The sequence below is a fragment of the Astyanax mexicanus genome, chromosome 12, assembly GCF_023375975.1.
Source record: "Astyanax mexicanus isolate ESR-SI-001 chromosome 12, AstMex3_surface, whole genome shotgun sequence".
Classification (NCBI taxonomy): Eukaryota; Metazoa; Chordata; class Actinopteri; order Characiformes; family Acestrorhamphidae; genus Astyanax; species Astyanax mexicanus.
In genome coordinates, this window is record NC_064419.1 from 22,024,638 (window position 1) to 22,050,839 (window position 26,202).

General features: G+C 37.4%; 1 protein-coding gene across 5 annotated transcripts in view; it reads left to right on the forward strand.

The window, feature by feature from the left end:
• The window catches only part of sorbs3 (sorbin and SH3 domain containing 3), a 103,251-nt gene that overhangs the window by 35,362 nt on the left and 41,687 nt on the right, over nucleotides 1-26,202 (forward strand). For all 5 annotated transcript variants that reach the window (XM_049485643.1, XM_049485644.1, XM_049485645.1 and 2 more), the window contains exons 2-9: nucleotides 3,235-3,303; nucleotides 8,206-8,385; nucleotides 11,260-11,347; nucleotides 12,634-12,764; nucleotides 13,923-13,986; nucleotides 16,630-16,653; nucleotides 17,974-18,076; nucleotides 19,045-19,138. In XM_049485643.1, coding sequence (XP_049341600.1) covers nucleotides 3,292-3,303; nucleotides 8,206-8,385; nucleotides 11,260-11,347; nucleotides 12,634-12,764; nucleotides 13,923-13,986; nucleotides 16,630-16,653; nucleotides 17,974-18,076; nucleotides 19,045-19,138 — 696 coding nt within the window. In that variant the 5' untranslated portion in view covers nucleotides 3,235-3,291. The remainder of the gene's footprint in view (nucleotides 1-3,234; nucleotides 3,304-8,205; nucleotides 8,386-11,259; nucleotides 11,348-12,633; nucleotides 12,765-13,922; nucleotides 13,987-16,629; nucleotides 16,654-17,973; nucleotides 18,077-19,044; nucleotides 19,139-26,202) is intronic.

Here is a 26,202-nt window from a genome sequence, read left to right on the forward strand (position 1 = left end):
ACACAGCTTCTCCACTGCTTATGTAATGAGGCTCATTCAGGCTGCTGCGTCATTCAGAGGAGGGGGGGGGGTAGAGAGAGAGAGATAGAGAGAGAAAGAGAGACTTTGGGAAAAGAGAATAGTAGAAAGAAGAAAGAGACATAAATGGGGAGACACAGAAGATACGAAAATAAACAACAAAAAAAACAAGTATGAGAAATGAGCCAGAGACCAAACAGGGAGAAGGAAAGAGGAAAAAAACTGAGAGTGAGAAAAAAGGAGGGAAATGTAGAGAGAGAAAGTGAGAGGAGTAGGAAAAGGAGAGATGCAGGAACAGGCTGAATGTGGTGAAGAAAATAATAAAAAGGAGAGAAAGAAAGATGTTGAGACAAGAAGAGATGAAAACAGAAAAAGAGAGATATGGGGAGAGATGTTAGGATAAGAAAAAAGAGAAATTAAGAGAGAGATACAGAGAGACAGAAACGAGGACAAATGAAGACAGAAGGAAGATAAATGTAGAAATGGAGGGACAGAGAGAAATGAAAAGAGCTCTTTGGATGAGCCAAAAAAGGAAATAAAGAGAGAAAAGGAGGGAGAAAGAAAATGAGAAATGGAGAAAGAAAAAAGAGAATTGGAGAGTAAGAGAGACAAAACGAAATGGGAAAATGAAGAAAAAAGGAAGTGGAGAGAAAGAAAGAAAGAAAGAAATAGAAATTGGTAAATAGGGAGACAATGAGAAATGTAGGGACATGGAGATATTGACAGAAGAAATATAGAAATGTGGAAGAAGAGAGAGAGACATGGGGAGAGAGAAAGTGTTAAGAATTGAAGAGATGAAGAAGGGAAAGAGAAAGAGAGAGGGAAATGGAGAAAGAGAGAGAAAGAGAGAGTGGGTGGATGAGTGAGCTGTGTCCCCTGTGCCCCAGTGTGTGTAGGAGTGTATAAAGGAAACTGAGCTCAGTGTGTAATGCAGATTTCTTAAACCCACATGGAAAACAAATCTCTGTACAGCTCCATTCGACTCCCCTGATCAGCTAAACAGTCTGCACACAGAGCTGAGCTCAGTGGAAAACCTGGAAAACCCCATTAGAAAACCAGCAACACTCACTGTGTTTTTTTTAGATACCTGATGGGTTTCCATAGCAGCCATGTTGGGAGCAAACCCATGACTTTGCCCAGCTAAAGATTTCTCTGATCAACCAAAAGGCCTGATTTTTAATTGTAAGTTTCGCTTATTTAGAGACCTCTGTGGCGAGAGTGTAATTGAGTTGGTAATATTAGCTATCTTTGTTATAATTCTGCGTTTCTTTGAAACAAATAAACAATTGAGGTGTGTTCTGGTGTATTGCTATCTTGGCAACAGTAAACATGGGTGCGCCACTGACTGAAAGCAACATAGGCAAGCATAGTAATAGTAAGGCAAGCAATAGTAAGATGTTTATTGCTATCTTTGCATGTGCTCAGTGTGCGTACACCCCCGCTTGTTATGCACACATGGACACGCAGCAGTGGACAAACCTATAGAATGTGGCATGTGCTATGCAAACTTTTACATCAACAATAAAGAGAATACAAATAAAATAATGTTATTAACATCAATAAAAGTATGAATAATTGTCCTTACTTGCTCATGCACTTTTACAGCGTGAATGAGCAGGTCTGATTCCTTTGCTAAGAAGCGTTGGGCATTTCTAGGTAGCTGCGCCCATGAAATAGCAATTCGTCTATCTAACTAGAAGTTTTAATTTGCCTACAGAACTTTATATAACTTTAAATTTAAGTATGTTTTATTATTTTTTTTATATTATAAATGAACTGTCATCTTCAGATCATCTTCACAGGTTTCTAGACATGCTGAGAGTTAACCAAGTGCAACCAATGACTGACTAATAGAACAAGCAACAGAAGCAGCAATAGAAGTAACCTCTGGAACATTTGTCCTAAACAGATCTTCTCATAGGTCTTCACATAGTTCTGAATCATGAGTCATGGAGTTTGACTCATGTGGGCATTGGTCATTGTTTGATTGGGCTCTGCTATGGTAACAGACCTGAGATGACCGTTGCAGTGGTTTCTGGAGCCTTCAAAATAAATGGCTGTCTATCTGTAAGAAATATAATGTAAACAAATTACAGAAATATTTTTTTGTACATTATTTTGATTATTTAAGAAAATGTTCTATTAAAGTACAGCACGTGTTTTGTGTAAATACAGCACAATTTTCTTATATTTAAATGTGGAAAATGAGCAGTGTAAATTAGGGGTGGGCAGTAATAAAATGAATATATAAAATAAATCTGTCTATTTTGTAATGGTTTTAAATAAAATAAAAATATGATATAATAATAAATAAATTTAACACAATCAATAAGTCTTATTATAAGTCTATAATGTAATATAACAAGTATACAAAAATACCCTTAAAGTTGTATAGTAAATAATAGACTCTTTTCAAGATAGAATGCTGCTATTATGACAGTACGATTTTTTAAAAAGCATGATATGTTGTGTACCATGTAATATAGCACAGCCCTAGTTTGCATTTTCTACACTAAGGTGTAATAATGAATTCATACTAAAATGTTCAGACACATTCTGATGTGATACAAATGGAATATTAACAAGCATTTAGTCTTTATTTATTTTATTTATTTATGTATTTTTCTTATTTTCTCCAAATTTAGCTAGGCCAAGTGTCCAACCCATTCTGGAACTAGTAATGCCACAACACAAGGAGGGTGTAGACTAGCACATGCCTCCTCCGATACATGTGAAGTCAGCCACCGCCTCTTTTTAAACTGCTGATGATGCAGCATTGACATGTAGCATCACAGCACATTTGGAGGAAAGCGCAGCGACTCAGCTCTGATACATCATCTCACAGATGCCTTGTGCTGATTAACATCACCCTTTGGAGTGATGAGGGGAAAGAGTGCCATCTACCCACCCATAGAGAGATAGGCCAGTTTATCTCTCTCAGGGCTCCAGTAGGCGATGGCAAGCTGCATGATTGGGATTCGAATCAGCGATCTCCCGATCATAGTGGCAGCGCTTTAGACCGCTGGACCTCTTGGAGCCAAGAATTTTGTCTTTTAAATTATACATGATATCATTTACATCATATACATGAGATAAAGTCGGGTTTTAAGTTGACAGCTTATTTGTTTTGTTATGTTTTCTTGTGTTTTAATCTTAGCTGAAGTGTGCAGCAGTGAATGAATAAAAAACTAAGGGAATTTTTCTGCTTTTTTCCAGGCATTTAATCTGAACTCATATTCATAGAAGGATCGGACTGGAACCACTGCAGATGACATGCAGCCTCAGGTATGAAATCACACTTTATATGACACCGGTGACATAGTCCACCCCTTATTGCCCTATGTGGAGGTTCTTCACGTGCATCTCATAAAAAGGGCACTGAAGGGATTTTAAAGCATTCATCTTTGGCACTGTTCCACATAGTCACATTTACTGTATCTTTAAAATGCAAGTAAAAATGTACATTTTCAACCATTTTCACACATTTACTTTGTATAGCATTGTGTTAAATAGAGTTATGTGTCGAACAAGACACATTTTATAAGGATAAATTAAACATTTGCTGAATCACCCAGTGGTTCAAAATTTAGTTCTGCTGTGTCTGTAGTATTTCCCCCTAAACTGATTGGCTGCTTTTTCCATACACTCCTTATTGACCCCTACATGTGATTGGGTGATTGGGTGGAAATCCCACAGATTTAAGCATTTGACATCCTTGCAGAAGACAATAATCATCAATAAAGACATTCATACAGCTCAGAGTTTCCTATTGCACATTGCAGTTACATTACTTTACTGTTTCCTACGTCTCATACTTAGAAAGGAGTTTTAAAGAATATTGTTCAAAATGACATACCTGTGAGTGGCAAAAGTATGTAAAGCCAATATTGTACCCCAGAAAATAATTTCCAGATTTTCCACCGCACATTTAAGGTTTGTAAAACCTTAAATGATATTTCTATTAAAGGTGCAGAACACTTCTCTGGTACTTCAAAGCCAAGTTAATGTCTAAGAAAACACTGCGGCCTCTTCCAAGCCTTTTTTGGCGCTGAACTCTTAAGCTCTATTAAGCTTGAACTACATTGCACTTCTGTGCTTTTGAAACTCGCCAATGCAACACTTCATGCTGACAGTTCCTCACGAAACTTATTTTTTAGAAAAAAAATTCTTAGAAAAGAAACACCTAAATAACATAAAACTGTAAAACTGTAAACAAAACAGTAAGAAAGAAAGAGAGAGAGAAAGATGGATAGAGACTAATTTATGGATTCGACTCTGCTGTAAGTGAAGAAAAGCTTTTAGTCTATGGTCCCTTGACTCACAAAAGCATCTTCGTGATTTAGCAAGATACGATTTCACCATCTGTGAGAACGCGGGAATCTTCCCATGACCTCTGGAGTTCAAACTGAGAAAGAAGGGAGTGTACAATTCAGGTCACAGAGAAAGAGAGAAAGCGAGAGAGAGAGAGAGAGAGAGAGAGAGAGGAAAACAGAGTGAGAGGGGTAAAGAGAAAAACAGGAGAGACAGAGGAAAACAGAGAGAAAAACAGAGAGAAAAATGGGAATGAGAATAAGCCATTAAAGCAGTTATAGTTTGCATACTTAAAAAGTTGTAGCTTAATAAATCCACTTTCTAATCGACATCCCAGATATTGTATCCATGTGTGGCTTGTAGGAGTTGAAAGCAGAATGCTTTGTCCACAGGTTACATATAGCCCCCACATATGGATGACAGTGATGGGCCCTATCAGTGTCAGGATCAGGGGTTAAACATGAGCCACATATGGGTTGAAAAGTTTACATGGAGCCAAGATGGGAGATTAAAGTGGGCTGTAATTTGGGGAATCACATGTACAACACATTTAGAAACCCACTCAGGGCCCATGGCCACTTGAATGCCCCTCTAGCCCACTCATTTTAGGTAGACTGTTCAGCTGCGTTGCTAACAGTCTGCCTCAGCTAACAGTCTGCCTCTGCCTCAAACACTGTGAACTGTTTTTCCTAGCTGGATTACTCCCTGATAGTTGTAGACAGAATTGATGGTCCCCATGTTTATTTTGGGCGAATCCAAAGCAATACATCTATGCTTATTTTTATTTATTTTTTTTAAGTAATAGAGGTGATTTTTTTTGTGTATTTAAATATGACTCCAGTCACTAAAGCCCTATCCGGATGGGATTAGTTTCTCAGGGACATCTTTAAAAAAAAAAATCACACTTCTTCTCAGTGATAAAACTCTTGCACCCGGACTGCAGTTGAAAAAACAGTAGGACCAGTCAGTTTTCAGGATTTCTTGGTCACATTAAATCGCGTTCAGTAGCTCCTCCATTTCCACTCGCTGTTGTGTTTACATGGATCTCTGTTGAAACATGCGCCCAAAGTGTAATTACAGTATGTTATAGTGGACAAATAGCTATTTTTTTTAAATGCGAAGTGGCAAAACTCAGAGATATGAGCTCGGAAGGGACTACAATTTCTCAGAACCCCCTGAGAAACTAATCTGAGAAACTAAACTAAGAACTCCGGTGTAAAATGGACTTTGGGTGTAGTAAAACATGCTAAAAAGTACTTACCTTTGATGAATAGCACACCTCCGTTTTCCCACAGCGTTCAGAGATCCAGAAATTTTAACAGTTTGTCCAAACACCCTTTAGACTGGGTGACACGGGGCATAATTTACCCTAATAAATCACTTTTTCCATCGTTATCCAGCTCAAAGTAGCTCCACACCTCCTTGCTAGAATCCAGAGAGCCCTGATATTTAAAATGAGGCATTAATAATTTAAAAAGTGCACAATAAGCTATAGAGGTGTGCTATTTATCTAAGGTAAGTACTTTTTGTCGTGTTTTACTACACCAAAATTCCATTTTACAGTTCTCCTTTAAGACTAAGGGGCTGCAAAGATGGAAAGAAGACATCATTTGCGGATGAGATCTGTATTGAATTTAGCCTTTCAAACATCCATGTTATGATAAGCATAGTACTTTGTAACTGGTTACTGCTGCAACCCTGCTATTCTCATGATGTAACCATGTATAAACAGGGTCAATAGCTCCCAAAAAACAACACAATAACACAATAACTTTTATGAGTGCAAGCTTGTAATTAGAGGAGAAAGTTGGTACACAACTGACAACCACCACTGACCTCCTTTTGACCCGGCTGGCCACATGCCACACCTCAAAGGGGGGCCTGGGCAAGATGGGCCTGTAAATGGACAGTAATGAGCTTCTCCTGTTCTGGCCCCCTAAAGAGCACGGCCACAATAGAGCCTTTCTCCCAACTCTGGAAGATAGATGGCACAAAGCAGGAGGGGGGCAGGCTCCTCCCAATAGAGTGGCTTTAAATAGATTAGAAGGACTTCCTCTTTCTCTTACACCTACGCAGCGAGGGTCAATTAAAGGAGAGAAGAAGCGAGAGAGAGGGGAAAACGAATACTGTTCTGAACCTGTAGGTCCTACAGGTCCTACACCAGGAGAGTCCCAGTAGGTTTTTAGTATGAAGCCACTAAGAACTGATTCATACTGGAGTATGCTGAACAATCAGGCACCTCAGTCTACTCTAAATCATTTCCGGAAGCTCTTTTGGGCTCACTAGCTCGTATGCCCTGTTGTGCCAGTTAAATGTGCCAGTTATCTGCCAGCCCAGAGCTGTGAGAAACTTGCTTGGAACCTGGAGTTTAACCTGAAACTGTCTAAAACTGGCTCAAATTATGAGGCTTTCTCAAGCCCTGCCACATCTCAAAAGAGCCTGGTGTGTAGAACTGGCACCTGCATGCTGTTAGTAATAAGCATTTGACTTGAAAAGAGCACTAAAATAAAACTGGGAAAGAGCCAGACAGAATGGGTATTTAAAACATTTTATTTATCTATATATTTTATTTAAGTTTATCCCATTTTCTTCCTAAGCTGGAAGGCAATGCCACCAACACTGGAAGGTTAAAGACTAGCATATGCTTCTTTCTTTCTTTCTGCCACCAATGCAACATTGTGATATTCTGTGAAACTGACACCAATAAATCCGTAATTCCTGGTATTTGTTTTATTAAGGAGTATTTCATCCTCATCCGTAACAGTAACAGATGCTGTGAAGTATCATAAAGAATTGTCTTGCAATAGAAAATAATAGGGGTGGTACAGTAAGAAGCACAATAAGACATGTGCCATATAAGACTATAGAAGATTCTATTATATAGAGATTTGAAATATTAACTTGAATGAACGATATATACAATAATATATAAATACAAAAACTATACAAAGTGTGGAAGTAACCAGCTGTAGATATGAGGTAGGGCAGTAATACAGAATAAATTAAGTATAAGGGACAGTAGGTATCAGCAGATACGACAAATACTAAACATAAACCTGTGCAAATAATGTATTTAAGTTAAGTGAGTAGTGTCCAGGAGTGTGAATGTACAGGATGTACCATAAGGAGTCAATAGTGTCCAGGAGTGCAAATGAACACGATGTACAGTAAAATGTCAGTAGAGTCACAGAGTACAGATGTACATGTTACAGAGAGGGAGTACAGTACAGATAAAAATATCAGAAAAATATCTAAAAATAGGCTCGTTACTTAACTGTCCTCCTCTCTCCTCCGGCTTCACTGGGAGGAGTTGAAGAGTCTGATGGCTCTCGGAACAAAGGATCTCCTGAGTCTGTCTTTAGAGCAGCTCTTTGACAGGAACCTGCCAATGAAATCTCCACAACAACCATGGACCCTGCATGCCTGACCAGCTTGTCCAGACGCAATGTAGAGTATTAAGGAAGAACAGCATTGTGATATTATTGTGGTCATGGGCAAAATATTGTGATAATAACATGTTTTGAGATACCCTCTAATTCCCACTCCTGTTCAGCAGTAGTTTAAATGGCTACACTCAGTGAGACAGTCAGTAGAAGAGCAGAAGCGTCTATGAGAAAAACTTTAAAACAGATGTCTGAAGGGTTGTTTTCTCAGTTGTGTGCTCCTCAAGTTCTGCTGTGATCAATAACATAGCATCCCACATGCCAGCTTCCAGAGCTCCAGCCAAAGCTGTGGTTTCTTCTGCAATTTAGACCTCAACTATTTCAAATACCATCACCAGTTACAATCAGGGTTCAACAGAATTTGAAGAAATAGAACATAAAACAAAACCCTGGTAGATCTTGTTTTAACAATGAAATTGTCTTCTTCCCTCAGAGGACGGTGGTGTGCGACCATCTGAACGGTTCGCGGATCGTTTTCTCAGATGAGAGTCGACCAGGGAACACTCTCTCTCCAGACATGACCCAGGAGGTAGTGGTGATCTCCCCAGGACTCCCTACACCTCCCCTCAGCCCCTACTACAAAACAGCTGCTTCTGCACCTCCTCAAGATAAGGTGAGACCACCCACACCACTCTGTTAACACTGGACTTCTGCAACTGTTCAGATCATATCCGACCAAGACCATCGGCGTCTTTCAAAAGTGAAGCCACCACAGGTCGGGCGCCCCCTGCTGTTCAGTTACAGAAAGCTGTGTAACCCCACCTATCCCCCATAGGTTTCAATGGCAAAACAGACAACTTTCAATCACATTTTTTTTCTAATATACTGTAATTCTACCTCCTTTATTTAAATGCAACAGCTAGTGTAACCTCTGCTTATATTGTCAAATTTTTATATTCCTACAGAACTCATTTTATAAAACGTTATTCAGCTCTATTCAAAAAAGGTGTGGTTATTGTAAAAGGGCTGGTTATGGGTGGGACCTATAACTGACCCTCGGCTCTGCTCCGCTCCGCTCTGCAGCCTGTGACCTCGAGGCAGCCCTCAGGAGTGGGGTTATTTAAATGAGTAGGCTGTCTCTCCACAGTCTTTCTCTCTCCTCTCGTCTCTACTGCGCAGACTCGGGTTTCAGGATCGCCAACATGGCCAAAGATTTTGTCTTCATTTTCATTGAATGAATGGGAACGGCGACACGGTTCAGACGTCTTATTATTCCAATAATTTCTGGAATTTTATTTAACCCAGACACACTCTGTAGACTGAATTATTAGAACATTTCAAACAGAATTTGTTTTAGCTGCTTTATGGAACATTTTAGATTGTTATATAAACAACAGCAGAATACTATTTGTAATTTAAATGTGAATATTATTTTCTTATAGCAATTACTAAACAGCTTCGATGTACTCAATTTTCTATTTATTGTTCTGGACACATCTTAGAAATATAATTGTTAATAACTAAAAAATTAGAAAATTAAAAGTTTTTTTATACAAAAAGAGGTACAAAAAGACCTCATGCCTAATGATAATATGATGTTAAGATCATTTTGATGATCTCAGGATTCGTAGGGAAAACACAGTAACACTTTCTATGAATGTCATGTCCATAAGACACAATGAACATAGTCATAACACATTATAATGCATTCATAAGACATTATAAACCTGACTGTACATGCGTTATGCATAATTGTTATCACAATGCATTATAACGTGTTTATAACATATTATACATTAATACATTAGAAACTCAGCTTGCAAAATGCGTTATGTCTAACAAAAATACCTACTTATAAAACACACACTGAATATTACTTATATACAGAATTTTACTTATATTAAATGTTACAATATCTTTTTATCATTTATAATGTATTATAACATGTATTTGTTTGCTCTTAGTAAAGTGATGGACATCATCATGGGAACAGATTACTAATGATAGTTACTGATCATATTTTACAACATTTTTAAGACTGTAAATACTTCTAATGGGAACTGTACGCTACGTACCTTTATACCTTTTTTGACTGAGGTCCTTATCTGGATCTTGTTTCCATGTTTTCCTCATGATTGGTCATTTGGCTTGAAACATGAATACACATCATGCAGTGAACCTGGGGACAGTGAACCTGGAGAGATCATAGTGAGCGAAATGCTGCTTAAATAGTGTATTGGTGCCACCTACAGGCCAGAGTGAGTAATGATCTTAACTGTGCTCTAAATCTCTTGAGATTATTATCTGCTAAAGCACAAGCTGAGGCCTGATCAACCTCGACTGGGTTACCTGGGCTAGGGTTGAGCTAAGGTGTCTGATGTTCGAAGGACCCGAAACACCCATTGACCTCAAATAACATCACTGATGATGTGCCCTAACTTTGCATCTAAAGATGTATCACAATGAGAATAATTATTTTGAGTTAATTATCATTAACTTAATGGCATGATTTTTTTTTCTTTACTCATTATTTATTTTACCCAAAATGTATGTCACTTCTAAGCTTGTCTTTTTAGACACCTTGTACATTTCTGCAAATTATCTCATGAAATAGTTAAAAGCCACCTAATACTGAAACTGTAACACAGTAATCCTGTGTATACATTTCTAAAAATATAAAAAAACACATTACAGAACTTGCTTACCTCCTGGAGACCTATCCACAAGATACTGTTCAGTGTGTAAACCAGGGACCACAACATCCATGATATCCAATTATTAAACTCTACTGGACCCTGTACTCCTAAGTGTCTAAGTTCTCAGGATAAAAATGCAAATCTTTCATTATAACCAGAGGTTAATAGAGATAGACTGCTTTAATTTCTCAGATACCTTTTGAGAGAACAACTTATATGAAATAAAGTTTATTTACATAGCTCTTTTTGAGCTGATGTTGTTGCAAAGGAGCTTAACATAAATGTGGTAGCAGGACAGAGAACCAGAAGAAACATTAAACAGACAATATATTCCACAATAGTAGTGGAAGCACTTAGAAAATTTCTATTTAGTGTCCATATCATCGCTGTCCAATGAAAAACAAGTATCTCGATTTTTGTCGATTTTTTGTTTAACACATAATTTGCACCAATTGAAATAGTTCAAAATGAAAACCTGAAATAAACTCTTTTTACATTGACTTCCATTTAGAAGTTTAGAAGTTTTTTTTCTCTACTGTAAGCCTGTAAAGTTGCAGTTTTGGAGATACTTGTTTTTATGGGACAGTGACGATTTAAGCTTGGATGTACTCGGTAGTGGAGAATGAGCAACTAGATCGAGGCAGGTGGCAAAAAACTGGACGGCGGGCAGCTGGTGAAGCATAAGAGGTGCAGTTGTGCCCCCCAGTGGATGTGTTCAGTACTGCAAGGCTTTTGTAGTACTCAGCTCTTTTCTTAACACGTGGGAAAATGTAAAGCATTTGATACATTTCTAGTTATTTAACAATGTATTAATGTTTAATTTCTTTAGTAATTCACGTCATGTGTTTCAGGTTGTGGAGGTGAATGGAGGAGGTGGAGGAGGAAGCGCTGGTGTCCCGACTAATTTTGGATCCTACTACGGGCCCAGTCAGTCACATGGTGCGTTTGTGACATGCAGAAACACTTAAACACTGCAATGCTAATGAATAGCTAATGGACCTTTGACATATTTGTATGTTTATATTTTTTTAATCTCATGTATATGTATATAAATACAAAATGGGTATAATGTGATAATGTAAGTCAGTTTATTCTGATTTTTTATCATTACTATATAAAAGTATAGCATTGCTCACATGCAAATATGTTACCTTTTTAATTATTTTTGATTATCCACACACATAGAAAGACGTTCAATCAAATTCTTTTAATATACTTTCAATTATTTTGGAAATACCTTATCTGTCACACTGAAGTAAAAATACTTTTTTTTTAAATCTGAATTTCCATATTACATGGTTTCACGCCATATGGCGAATCATATGGAGGACCAAAAATGACATAAGTATAAATAAATAAATGCACATGTAAATGAATAAATAAATAAATATATAAATAAATAAATGAATAAATAAATAAATGTTGAAATAATAAATGAATATACAAATAAATGCACATGTAAATGAATGAATAAATAAATATATATAAATAAATAAATAAATACATACAGGCTTAAATAATTGTATAGGTAAACAAATAAATTAATAAATACATTTCTTATGTATTTATATATTTATTTATTCATTTATATGTGCATTTATTTATTTATTCATTTATTTATTTATATATTTATTTATGTATTCATTTATATGTGCATTTATTTATATATTTATTTATATATTTATATATATATTTCTACATTCATATGTGCATTTATTAATTTATACTCATGTCATTTTTGTTAGTCCATAGAATCACACCACAGAACAATCTGTATGCAAAAATCTGTGTTAGCTGCATTTAGCAAACAAATAAACTTGGTTTGGAAAGTGACTGAAATCATTTTCAGTTACAGCAGAATCACAAAATAGCTGAAGAACAAGTGAATTCTACTCAGTGTAGTAAATAATGTTTAAAAGACATTAAATAATCCACTTACTGTATTCATTAGATGTTGCACTTTTTTAATTTAATCTGTTGATTGTCAGCTACAGGAATTCTAATAATCTTTAGTAAATCATTGAACTTTTTTATATTTAATATTTTTTTAATGATCGATCAGAAAGCTGCTGATGTATTGTTAATAACAGTGTGCCACTAATTCTAATGTTACCTTTACTCAGTGTTATTCAATGAATAACTGAATGATGTTTACAAGCACAAATGGATTCTGGTCCTATATGTCATAACTGTAATTTAAACAATGCTGTAAATGGTTATTGCAGAAGGATTATCTAATGGTGGGCCACGTTCTGCCACCCTGCCTCGAACTGCCACCACCAGAGAGGAGAGGCTCATCAAGTACTCTGGGATCGGCCCTGTGGACGAGACGGGCATGCCGATCGCCTCTCGATCAGTGAGTGTTTAGAGTGTGAAGAATGTATTCACCCTCCCTTATAACTCTACAGATTAAAGGTTTATGTGGTGTACTCTAGATCAGGGCTTCTGAACCGTTTCACATTATGTCCCAGAAAAGCATAAAAAAACTTTTTGTCTATTATTTTATATATACACAGCTCCGGGAAAAAATAAGAGACCATTTAAAAATTATACATCTTCGATTTTACCAAATTAAAACCCTCTGAAATATAATCAAGAGAAAGATAGAGGATCACAAGTCATCAAACCAAGCTGAACTGCTTAAATATTTGCAGGAGTGGCATAAAGTTATCCAAAAGCAATGTGTAAGACTGGTGGAGAAGAACATGCCAAGATGCATTTAAAAACTTTGATTAAAAACAAGGGTTATTTCACCAAATATTGATTTCTGAACTCTTAAAACTTTATAAATATATTAACTTGTTTTCTTTGCATTATTTGAGGTCTGAAAGCTCTGCATCTTTTTTGTTATTTCAGCCATTTTTTCATTTTCTGCAAATAAATGCTCTAAATGACAATATTTTTATTTGGAATTTGGGAGAAATGTTGTCTGTAGTTTATAGAATAAAACAACAATGTTCATTTTACTTAAACATAAACCTATTACTGGCAAAATACTTCACCAATTGTTACACTGTTATTACATGGTACTTGGATGGTTAATGTATTAGAGACACTTATTATAAAGTTAGACTCATTAATCCATTCATTATGAAATGTAGACATACCATTAATTACAATTCTGATAGATTTAAATTATGTCAAAAAGTGGAAATTTTAGACATTGAAATTATGTTTTCACTCTGAAAACTTGCCTTGTTTACTAACCTCTTTCTAAGAAGAACCACTTGTACAGTTTTCCTGAAGATTCTTATATTCAGCAGCAGTGTTTTCTTATTTTGGGTTTGACAATAGTTTATCATTGTTAGAGCTGATCTGTGAATACCTTTCTGCTTTATAAACATCATTAATCTGATGTAGACTTTTTCTGAGGAGTGAATCTTTTCTTAAGAATGAATTTAAAGTAAATTCTGAGGAAGAGACCAGAGATTATAGTAAAGTTTAACAGGGTCATTTTCAGTAGCTCTGTTTTCTGAAGCTCAGTTTGTTTTCTTCTTCTGTATTTCTATTCCAGAGTGTGAATAAACCCAAGGACTGGTACAGAAGCATGTTCAGACAGATCCACAAGAGACCAGAGGGTATGTGCGCATGCACATACACACACATGCACAAACATACACACACATACACACACCATGTACCTGCTACACAATAAGTTAATTATTTTGTGGATATTTAATTATTATATGTGGTCTGTTTTTTTTTTTTTGGTTAAGGTATTATTTAGGCCATATTTTCACATTTTCTCAGATATAATTGCACACATTGCAATACATTTCCATATACTTGTGCACTTATGACTTCATTTCCAGTATTTATCTGGAAAACAGTCAAACCAACATGTCAAAACAAAACTATACACACAGCAATAACTCCTCATTAAATTTAATCATAACAAAATCCCCAAACACTGCGGTGCTGAGTGAAAGGTTAGAATTCCTTTGCTTCAGTAAGCTATAAGATATTAAATTACTCAATGCTTTTGTTATTGCCGGAGATAAGTGCTTCTGTTACGAGTCCAAACCTCAAGGCTTTAAACTGGAGATCCCACGTCTCACACACTTCTCCAGTTTTGAATGGAAGTCAGTGAGTGTTTATTTGCCCAAAGAAAGTGGAACCTGATAGGCTTTTACTAACAATGACGCAAATTCTTGATCAAATACTCCATTGTTGCTCTTTTCTGCCAACTGTCTCCACTGGCTGTGCGCTTGCCCTGATCCACATCCACCCTTATTTACATCTTACACCACTGACCAACTGTCAGGCATGAACTGAGACTGATCTCAGACCAGCAAGCTGCAGTTGTACAGCAGTATAACAGTGTATCTATGATTATAGCTAAGATTAATGTCAACATCGTGTCAGCATCCATAGTGTCATCATGAATTGCTATGAGGTAGATAGATATTCAGTAAAGGGATCCAACTATGTTGTCACACATTTCTAAGCTTGATTAATGAAGCTGAACTGAGCTGCTGACAGATCTCTGCTTTCTGTCAACAAGCTAATTTTTGTAATTGAACTCAAAAAATACCTTATGGATGATTTATGTGATGTGATGTTTGAGATGCAGAACTAATCATTCAACACTAGAGATGCACCAAAGTTTTTTTTTTTTTACTTTCCGTATCAAAACAGAATGAAACGTTTGGGTAAATATGTGTTTCTGTTTTGTTTTTGATTTTTTTTTAACCACTGCATACATTAAATAGCTTTCCCTGGGGGCGCCGAGTGGTCCAGTGGTCTAAAGCGCTGCCACTATGAGCAGGTGGTCGCAGGTTGGCTGGCTTCACATATATCGAAGGAAGCATGTGTTAGTCTTCACCCTCCTGGTGTGTTGGGGCACTTACTAGTGATAAGGGGAGTCCTAATGAGTGGGTTGGGTAATTAGCCGTGTAAATAGGGGAGAAAATGGGAAAATTAGAAAACGAATTTTATATATATATAAAATGAAAAAACTATGAAAAACTACAATTTCTTTAACACAGAACATTTTTAACATCCCAGCTGGTTGCAGTTTGTTCACATAATCATCGTTTGGTATGAATGATTCCATCGTTTCACCTATTTTTTAAACGGTCTTCAGGTAAAAACACTCATATTGCTGAGATAAATGGATTAGTGTAATTTGCTTTGGTGCCTAAAACTTTTGCACAGTACTGTGGGTGCAAGAAAAGTAAATACAGGAAGAAGGTCCTTTGTTCTGGACTAGTGCGTATTCCTGTGTAATTTAGCATAGAGCATCAGCCAATATGCCATTTGTTTATATAGTATGTAGTAATTTTCTGGGTATTACACCAGGTTGAACCACACCAAAGGCTGTTCAGCTCTAACTATCTAAGCAGACTCCATCTGATAGTTGTTTTGCATCAAGGTCTGATCACTTTATCACCACAAATTAACCACTTCAGAGATTGTTTGGGACTGGATTAATTCCAGTAACTACGATATGGATGAGTCCAGTTTAACCAGACTGGAAAGTGCAAGTCTGAAAACGCCCATAGCCCAAAAACCCATAGCATTTAGCCTGCCTAGAAAGTGGGAGGCTGTTTCTGCAGCATATTCCCTCCAGACTTTTGGACATGTAGAATATTTAGCTTTTTTCTGTTTTGTTGTTACAATGTTGAATAAAGCCGAAAGCAACTGCTGTCTTATTCGACCAGTCGCCATACAGCAGCCTGTTCTCTGTTACTGGCTCTCCCCAGGAGCAAGCTAGCTATTTTTCTGCTGAACAGGTAATCATTGAGCTTCAGTCAGGTTGCTAACCATAGCTGAGTAATGCCGCACCTCCACTAGCATTGTAGAGACAGACATTTTGGACATTTAATTGTATATATTCACTGAGTATATTAGCTACAGAATAAGACTTGTTGCTTGCCACTGTGTGTCAATCTGGCAACCCAAAGTAGCTAGAAGTGATTAGGGCAGAACACTTAAAGGAGAACCCCGGTGTAAAATTTGCTTTAGGTGTAGTAAAACATAATAAAAAGTACTTACCTTTGTTGAATAGCCCACCTCTGCTCTCCTACAGCTTTCTGAGATCCAGTAATTTTGTGCTTTTTGCCCAGCACACTGTAAAGTTCTCTTTTAATTCAGTGTTTGGAAATTGGTCTCCTGTAGCCATTTCACACGCTTGCTCACATGTATTACTGATTGTTCCTTTAAATGAATTGATTTCGTTTGACTTTCATTCATGTTTTGTATTCTCCTTTCTTTTTCAGAGCCAGAAATTGACTGGAAAGAAAGTAAGTACACATTATTGTAAGGTACACTGCCTGGTCAAAAAATGCCACCTGAATTGAATTTAATTAGGCAAATGATGTGGGGTCGCTGCAGTTGGTCAGGTCTGGGTTCAGCAACAGTATGTGCTGAAAGAATGAGGTCAGCTGACTACCTGAATATACTCAATACAGACCAGGTTTTTCCATCAATGGATTTTTTCTTCCCTGACGTCATGGGCATATTCCAAGATAACAATGCCAGGATTCATGGGGATGGAATTGTGAAAGAGTGATTCAGGGAGCATGAGATCATCATTTTCACACATGGATTGTTCACCACAGAGTGCAGATCTTAACCTCATTGAGAATCTTTGGGATGTGCTGAAGCAGGCCTTGTGCAGCTTTTGGTCAGACTCTGCCATCATCAATGCTGCAAGATCTTGGTGAAAAATTAGTGCAACACTGGATTGAAATAAATCTTGTGACACTGCAGAAGCTTATTGCAACAATGCCACAGCGAATGCCTGCCATATTCAAACAAAATATTAGAGTCTACGATTTTCTTTTTTTTTTTTTGGCAACCTTTGTTTGGCCAGGCAGTTTATAACACTGAAGTTTCAGACAGTTTAGGCTGTGTGCAGTAGGGCTGCACAATATATTGTTTATGCATCGCCATCACGATGTGCACATGTGCAATAGTCACATCGCAGGACGTCCGATGTCAGCTTAAGGCAGTTAAATCGAACACGTCATGATGCAATGTTTTGATTCTTGGCACAAGAAGCAGATACACAGTGTTAGACTTCACCCACATGGTTGGGCACGTGCTTGTAAATGCACGTGTCCAAAGCTGTGCACCTCAGTCCAGCAAAGTTTTGCCCAGATATTTTCAGTTACAGATGAATCCCAGAAAATCGCTCTTATTGACCTTTTTAAAGAGTCATTTAAATGCCTGATTAAAGGGCCATTTGCTGTTGTTTTGCTGTTTTCCTCGGGTTTTGAGAGCTCGGCGAGACAGCATTTGCATTGTTTAATATTGTGATATATATTGTGGAAAAAAAGAACATTTGTAATGTAAAATTGTTCCAATATCGTGCAGCCCTAGTCTGCAGTACTTTGAAGCTGACTTTATCTTTTAATCCTCTACTGTATCTGCAAATTCTGTTGTTTACTTTCAGAGAACTATCCTTGATAGTTAAATAAATAAAAAAAAATCGAAATTGGTTTGGGATTAAAATTTTACTGGGAATTTTCATTTTAAAAAGGAAGAAGTGATAGGAAATTGGTATATAATGGTGTGGTATTTTATATGTTGTATGATGAAATATGTTTATCTCTATACAGGGAGACATTCCCCCAGTCCTCCTTTAGAGTCCAATCAGGAGCAAGGACACGGGCCAGGGAAAGACCCCTTCACCCTGACCCATCATGGAGCTCTGCCTGACTGGTGAGAGAGAGATTAGAGCGTCAGATATACAGCTCTGGAAAAAAACAAGACATAACTTCAGTTTCTGAATCAGTTTCTCTGATTTTACTATGTATAGGTTTATGTTTGAGTACAATGAACATTCTTGTTTTATTCTATAAACCACAGACAACATTTCTTCCAAATTCCAAATAACAATATTGTTATTGACAGCATTTATTTGCAGAAAATGAGAAATGGCTGAAATAACAAAAAAAGCAACCTCAAATAATGCAAAGAAAAAAACACAGATTTCTGTTCTTATCCCTCTTGAGAGATTGACTCATGACCTTAGCCACAAATCAGACAACTTTTGGAGGATTTGGAGAACCTTAACCATTCCTATTTACAGACACTATAACTTATAATTTGTTTCTGAAAGATAAGGCCTTATCTGCTCTTTTATTTTCCTTTACCTGTCTCATGTCAGATAAGCTGACTGTTTATTTATTTCATATGTATATATATATATATATATATATATATATATATATACACAGAAATGCCTATTGCAATAAAGAAAATGGTAAAAAAAAAATGCATTCAGCCTGTAGAAAGCTGGCACAGTTATTAACAAACACTCTTACTTGCATATTGGAGGTCTATATGCCCCACCTGTTAGAATCTGCGTGCTGTTGTGTTTTGTGTTTTTGCTGTGTAATGAGGTCTTTATGGTGAAATAACAGAAGCGTAAATACTGTCTTGCCCTCCTCCAGATGAGTTAAAGGGTTGCAAAACACAAGCATAAACTGCAATTGCAGTAAAAGGGCTTTTAGCCATGGCCTTGGGAACGTAGCGAGAGGTGGATGAAGAAAAAGAGAAAAAAAGAGAGAGACAGAAAGGCGACAGCAGGCAGGTTGGGATCTGTCGCTGCAGGCACTGACAATGAGAGTGTGATAAAGTATCTGTGTGTGTGTTTATGGGTTGTGTGTGTGTGGGTTGTGTTTCAGGGCTGATCTGGACGATGTCGTGAAGATTCCAGAGCCGAAGAGCATTTTTGACTTTGAGCCGGGACAGGGAAGCGCAGCGGAGGATCGCAGCCAGGTAAGAAACATCCAGAGAATAAACTCACTGTTTAAATTTACATTGTTTTTTAATTTTCATTTATGTAAAACCACTTTGGCTGACGATAAATCTATAAAATGATTCCAAAAGGCTCCTTCACTTGTCAGAAAATATAAAAACTACTAAAAGGAACTAGAGCAGTATAAAATTATAAAAAATGTTCTGCAGTAAAATGCTTCCCAAACTTGAACATAGACTGCCAGAGACAGACTGCTGTATGATAAATACACAGATGTATAGATGTTGGCATAAGCCAATTCATGCAATGAAGGCAATCGAAGAAACAGATCATATAATTGGCACAGATATAGGCAAAAATAGGCACTGTAAAATATTTCACTGTAAAATTACGCACAGTAAATTACAAGCCACTAGTTGCAGAACCACTAGTACCATTGCCAGTGCCAGTACATCCCCAGAGCCCATAAACAGTGACAAATGCGAGAGTTAATGCTGATTCTCCAAAACAGGGGGGAAAAACTGTGACCTGGTAGGACACTTGTAGTTACACTTTACTTACATATCGCTCGTAATTATACCCCCCATCTGCTTTTTGGTTGAAACCAGTCAGAAACTGTTCTCATGCTCATCTTCCCTGGAATACCAGGGTGTGAATTGCGGGGGTTATTGGGGGGGTCAGAACTTTTAAATATACTTCTTACATATAATATTAAATACTACAAAAACAATACAGTACCTTTCCCTCAAAGAATATTGTGATACGATTTCAAGCACCCCTAAATTGGATCATACCATTCCATGTTAATAAGCTTTCCTCTCGTTTACCTGCATGCTGGATCATTATTGGTCAGGTGGCTCGCATCTAAGTTAAGGTACACAAGCTGCTCAAGCTACAGCATTACATGTAAGTAGCTTTTTATTTTATGTATTATAATAACTCATATGAATTTGCTATCCCACCTTAAATGCTGCTAATTTACCATTCCGCCTTAATTGCTGATGTGGTGGCACATTGGCTTCAGGTTGTAGATACTATTTTTGAAATAAAAAAAAAAAATGACAAGAAAGCTGATGAAAGATAGCAGCCAATAGCACTGTATGTGTTTTTTGCAGGATTAACTGTGGATTTTGCGGTATAATATATTATTATCTATAAAGGTTATTGTGTGGTACATTAGCTGATGTAATGAATTTATCTTTTACGTGCTGTAGAAAGTATTACAGTATGGAAGCGAGACACTGTAAGGATTGTAGGACTTTAGTTTAGTGAAGCACGAGCCTGCGCTGTACTGGTTTCCATTTATACCCCTAAGAAATACTTGACCCCCCCCAATTATCAATGTATAATTTGCACCCTGTGAAATACTGTCTGTTTCACCAATGATTCATTATATTTTCTCTATTTAAACTTGTCTGTTTGCACTGTTTTACTTTGCGAAGTATTGCCAACCCTCTACACTTGCAGAAACAGTGTTTTGAAGTGTTTAAAAAAGACGTGTATGTACGGATATAAATAAGTGTGAAGGTCTTAAAATAAAAGTACTAAGAAAAAGAAAGAAATTCGTTGTAAGCAAAGACGATGTCAAGTTAAATCACTTAAATAAAATCAAAGTTTATTTGCTGCATAGTGCTTCACAGTGCATCTAGCAGTAAAATGCTAGCTTTGATAATGCTTTGATTATGAAACTCAAATTAACTTAAAGAGAGAAATAAAATTCTGCAAAATGTAGAAAATTTTTGAATTAATATGATTCACGTTTCTTTAAATAGCCAGGTTTATTGTTGTTGTATAACTGTTGGCTTTACTGTGTTACTACATATGGCAATTCAGTGAAGAGGTTAAGCCTCAGCTTTTCCACACACACAAGCTTCCTTTAAGGATTAGTTTCGGTGTATATCTGTAAATGCCTGAGTGCTGAGGCCACGCTACCTGCCCACGCTTTATTAGTGGAGGTTTGCAGATGTGGTCATTCGTCTTGAGGCACGCCTCTGCAGGTGCTTTCCAAGACATTCCATCATTGCAGAAATGAGAAGAATAGATGCTTTTGTGGTCTTCTCTTTAGATCACTGGAACTGTGTTCGGTTAGAACAGGGCTGCTGTTATAGACGTGTTTAGACTGCTCTCTTTGATGGACGGGACGTTATGAATCTTGGGTAATGCTGCAGTTGAAACACTGTCAATAACACACACAGATAACAGCACCATAGAGGGTGATTCAAGTGTGAGTATTAGTCAATACAGGTCATGGAGTGAATCATTCAGTACAGTAATGTAGGTTTCAGTCTGAGAAATAAGCTCATATTACATCATTAGATAATAAAATTAGGTCATTAAGGATATTGTGAGCCAGTGTAATGTATTAAATAACTTCAACTTTGTGGCAGATTTCAGTCCATATTATAGAAAATCAGTTCAGTTAAATTCAGTGTGAATCAATTCTGCTCAGTTCATTTCAGCTAAATTCAATTCAGTTCAGTTTAATTTGAATATTGTATAAATTGTACCTCATCAACAGATCATAATGAATTCAGTAATTTTTATTTAGATTACTTTTAACCACATTGGTCAGTTGCCTTTTATTTTTGTCTCTTTTTAACCCACACGTCTATATTATAATTATTGTTCAATGTTGGATACATATAGTGATTTTTTTTTTTTTTAAACAAAGTTTTCTGAGCTTTCTTGATGGCTCCCAAACATGCCTGGTCCTGAGGTGCAACATTTATATTAAATAGTGTGCCACCATTATGTATACATTCATGACCAAAACTATTGGCACCCCTGATCTTTTTTTCTCCCAGAAAGTTATTGCATTTAAACATATTTTGTTATACACATTTTAACTACACAAAAAAAGCAGAAATAAATCCATACAAAACTCAAAATACAAAATGGACAGAAGAGACAAATTGATGAAATGTTGCGACACAGGACAGTCCAGATGGTGGATAAGCATCCCCAATCAAGTTCCAAAGAAATCCAAGCTGTCCTGCAGGCTCACGGTGCGCGTCCACTGGCACTTAAGCCCAGACGCATCCCATTCATTTCAATAGAGAGAGCCGCTGCATACCGCGGTGCATGCTGGGTTGCGTTGCATTGAGCGCAGCTCCGCCCTCCGGCAGGAAAGTTGAGCAGATCTCAACTTTATTCAAATGAATCCGGCCGCCGCACTGCTTCCAGCCAATCAGGGAACAGCAAGCTGCCACGCCACACACAGACGAGCCTCACACACACAGAACAGGCGCCTTTCAAACACAGAAGAGAAGCTAAAAATGGCGGAATATGAATTTAACAACTATATATAACAGTGAGGTTTACTAAAAATGTAAAATCTTAAATTTATGATTGACTAAATCTGTTGCTTCATTTGAATTCAAAAACGTCACGGACACGCCCACACACGGCGAGCCAAGAGATCCGGCATGGCGACATGCGTTGAAGAAAAGTGCTAGTGGACGCACACCGTCAGGGTGCATCAGTGTCAGGGGACCCCAAATGGTGTGCAACTAAATATTAAGTTGAGGGTGCTAATAATTTTGTCTGGTTTGTTTTTGGATCATATTATATCCATCATATCAGTGTTGGCAATTTTTTAAATAAATGCGCGTATACAACAGCATGTGTAATTGAAATAATTTTCTTGGAAAAATATTTCATTTTCTGGAAACTTTCAATCACTTTCAGTATTGTAGGTGAAGTATGTAAGAATGAGGCTAATCTAAGGGCTCTGGTGGATTAGACATATGCAATATGTATGTTATGAGAACATAGGCTACAGGAGTAGGTCAGAAGTTCAATATCAGCATAAAGCAGGATTACAGTGTCCAGAAAGGAAGTTCATGCAGAGGTTCAGTCACAGTCATGAAGCTCATTAAAGTTCTAAAGATGCAGAAGCTTGAGAGGCTGTTTTTTGTGCATCGTCTTCAGTAACTTTACATTATAACAACAGTGTTACCAGTACTATATCTTATACTTTACAAGCTTCATCAATGAATAGTTGAGCAGGTTAAGTGTCAGTCTTTTGGATAACATAACGGTTAAAAGGTAACTTTAATAGTTCTTTAATTAAAACAAAGACTCTTCACTGACATGCCACTCTTGGAACAAGAACTGGTATTGAGTCCCATGACTTTTGCCATGCACCACAGAAGAATCCTGCACTGATCTGTGGGATATGAGTGTGAGTGGGGCCTTATTTATTGAATGTGGATGTGATTCCGCTCATCTGTTTAGACAGACAATTGTGCACTGTGGGGGGAAATAATATAGTAGTAGTGTATTTTCAGTACACATGTGACACTGTGGAGTCTGGAATGTCCACTCAATTATGAAAACGGAATGTACCATTTATCTATCACCCATGATCAGATCTCAGATAAACTGAAAATTCACATTGCCTTGACATTAGCACGCTGGCCAGGTGTGGGCATTTCCAAGCCGTCCTCTGAGGTAACACTTTGGGTCTCACCTTACACCCTGTGCAATGTGTGTTGTGACGCTCATTGCTATCTTACACCCATTCTGTTTTCACGTGTTGTGCTTGAAATAGCAAAGACGCTTGTGAATATATCTATACTGATAGGCGTGTTGGTCTGGAAGTGAGTTTAAGTACATCTCTGGCAGATTGCTATCTTAGCAACAGAAAACACAGGTGTGCCACTGACTGATTTAAACCCTGACTACAGTAAACCAGACGTTTATTGCTAGCTCAGCAACGCAGGCGCAGTGCACGTGTTCAATCCTTGCTCGTTACAACTTTTATATCAACAATCAAAAAAGAATACAGAATAAAATAATATTGCTGTTCCTGTAAATGGACTGTTCGTTCACCATTACAGTGTGAATGCACAGGTTAATTTACTCTGCTGAGAAGTGCAGATGTGCCTAGTTAAAACTGCAATCTGCCAAAATCAAGAGTGCATCTCACTCTTAAATCAGAACGTGGTTAACGGTCATCTGCTGATCAGAGGAATCCTGTTCTGTTCCACAGATTATAAGTATTCTGGACCTCCTCCTCCTGTGTCTTCATTAGTCCAGCTTTTCACATGAATTGTCTTCACATTATTCCCATTTCTTTTTCTTTTCTTTTTTTTTTGGTGTTTGCTCTGAATGCTGGCACATGGTCAGGAATGTAACAGTCCACTGAACTGTCCTCGCCTCTTCACGTTGCTCTAGTTCCGTGGTCCGCAACCAGCGGACCTTGGTCCGGATACGGACCCATATGCCATCCCATCCGGACCCGGAATAAATTGTTAAAATATTTTTTTAATTATTTTATTAAAATATTATTTTAATTTTGACAGGAGAATTAATTTTAAACCGGAGCGTTTATTTTTTCCCTATCTGACTCAAGTGCTTTTACCAGCACTGCACTGAGCAAAGATTGGAAGCTACAAACCAATCGCGTGCGAGTCATACTAACCACGTGGTTCAACTAGCGAATCAAATCGCCAGCTTGAACTCAGAGCGAGTTGTATGAGCAAACCGAAGCCGAGGTTGTCACGGAATGACCCAAGGCAGGGTGACGAGGAGGCGGACACAAGTGCAGGTAGGGTGAAAAATGAATAATTTAATAAATAAATATAAATAAACCAGGAAACGAGAAACAAGTAAACACTTAAACATAAAACAGGGAGATATATACAAAGGATCAAGGGAGTGAACTAAATAAATTAAACTAGATAAACAAATAACCAAAAACCAAAACAAACGAGAGAAACCAGAGAACATAAACTAAACCAACAAGAGATAATAAATAGCAAAATAAACTGGGAGTAAATAAACAAAGAAACAAACGAGGGACTGAATAAATACAATACTAAACAAGGCAGGGATATATACAAGGAAAACTAACAAGAACATGTAAACAAGGAACTAGGGCTAGGGCTAAGGCAGAAATCACAAAGAGACACGGAGAGACAAACAACAGGGGTTAGTGCAAAGACCGACGGAGACAAAGTGGCACAGGGGATCTATTTAAAGAAACAGGAAACACACTAGAATTGGAAACACCTGGGGAAGGGGCGGAGCTACAAATGAGAAACACATGGTGGAAATCTACTGACAAGAGACACAGAGGAGTACAGGTCACGTGGGGAAAACACACAGAGACATGAGACAGGGCTAAGACATGACAGAGGTTTGTAGCGAGGCACAGACATCCACGCAGTGTGATATAAGGAAGAGAAGGTGAAAGGCGAGCGAAAAGCGATTAAAGCGAGAAACGCAGGGAGATGATACAGATGACAGGACGTGAATTACAGTCAGAAGAGGTGCAAACACTATGGCGCTTTCAAAAAAGAGAAAAGTAGACGCCGAAAACCGAGCGTTCAACACGGAATGGACTGATGCATACATCTTCATTCTTCCACCCGCGAGCACGAAACCGAAGAACCGAATGTTGACAGGGCAAGCCAAAGTTCAATTCTCACACTGAGCAGGGGAAATTGGGGGAAGACAGATGTAAGAGAAATCTGTAAGAGAAATAGTTCAGGTGTTTTGAGAGTTGTTTTGTTGAGGAGAAATATTGAGATTGTTCAATCAAAAGGAAACTGAAGCTGCTATTTTTCCTTAAGCACTTTTTGTTTTTGAATACATAATTTAGTTTTTTTTTTTACTGCAGCCACACAATGTTATCCTGTGTTTCAGTGCTAATAAACTTCTTTCAAATGATTTTAACCTGTATTATTATTTTATAACACAATTTATTCAGATATCGTCATACTGCAAATAGACGATGTTGTGGACTTTTGCTTGAGGAAATTTATTTGAACTGGACCTCCTCACAGTTTTCTTGAATACCCCTGCTCTAGTTGCTTCTGACTAGTAAATGTGATTGAATTGTTCCCAGTTAAAAGACATGGCAGGTTTCCCTTGTCATTCAGAGCAATGCAAGCAGACATCATTTTTTCTTTCTTTCTATTTCTTTCTTTCTTTCTTTCTTTCTTTTTTGTGAACATTTTAAAAACTGAGAGGGTGCTAGGAAATATTTGGGTAAGCTGGGTGAGACTAAAACTGCGGTGACCCAGTTTAGTCAACCCGCTAAGTTGACTAAACTCAAGTTCATGTAATATAATTCTTA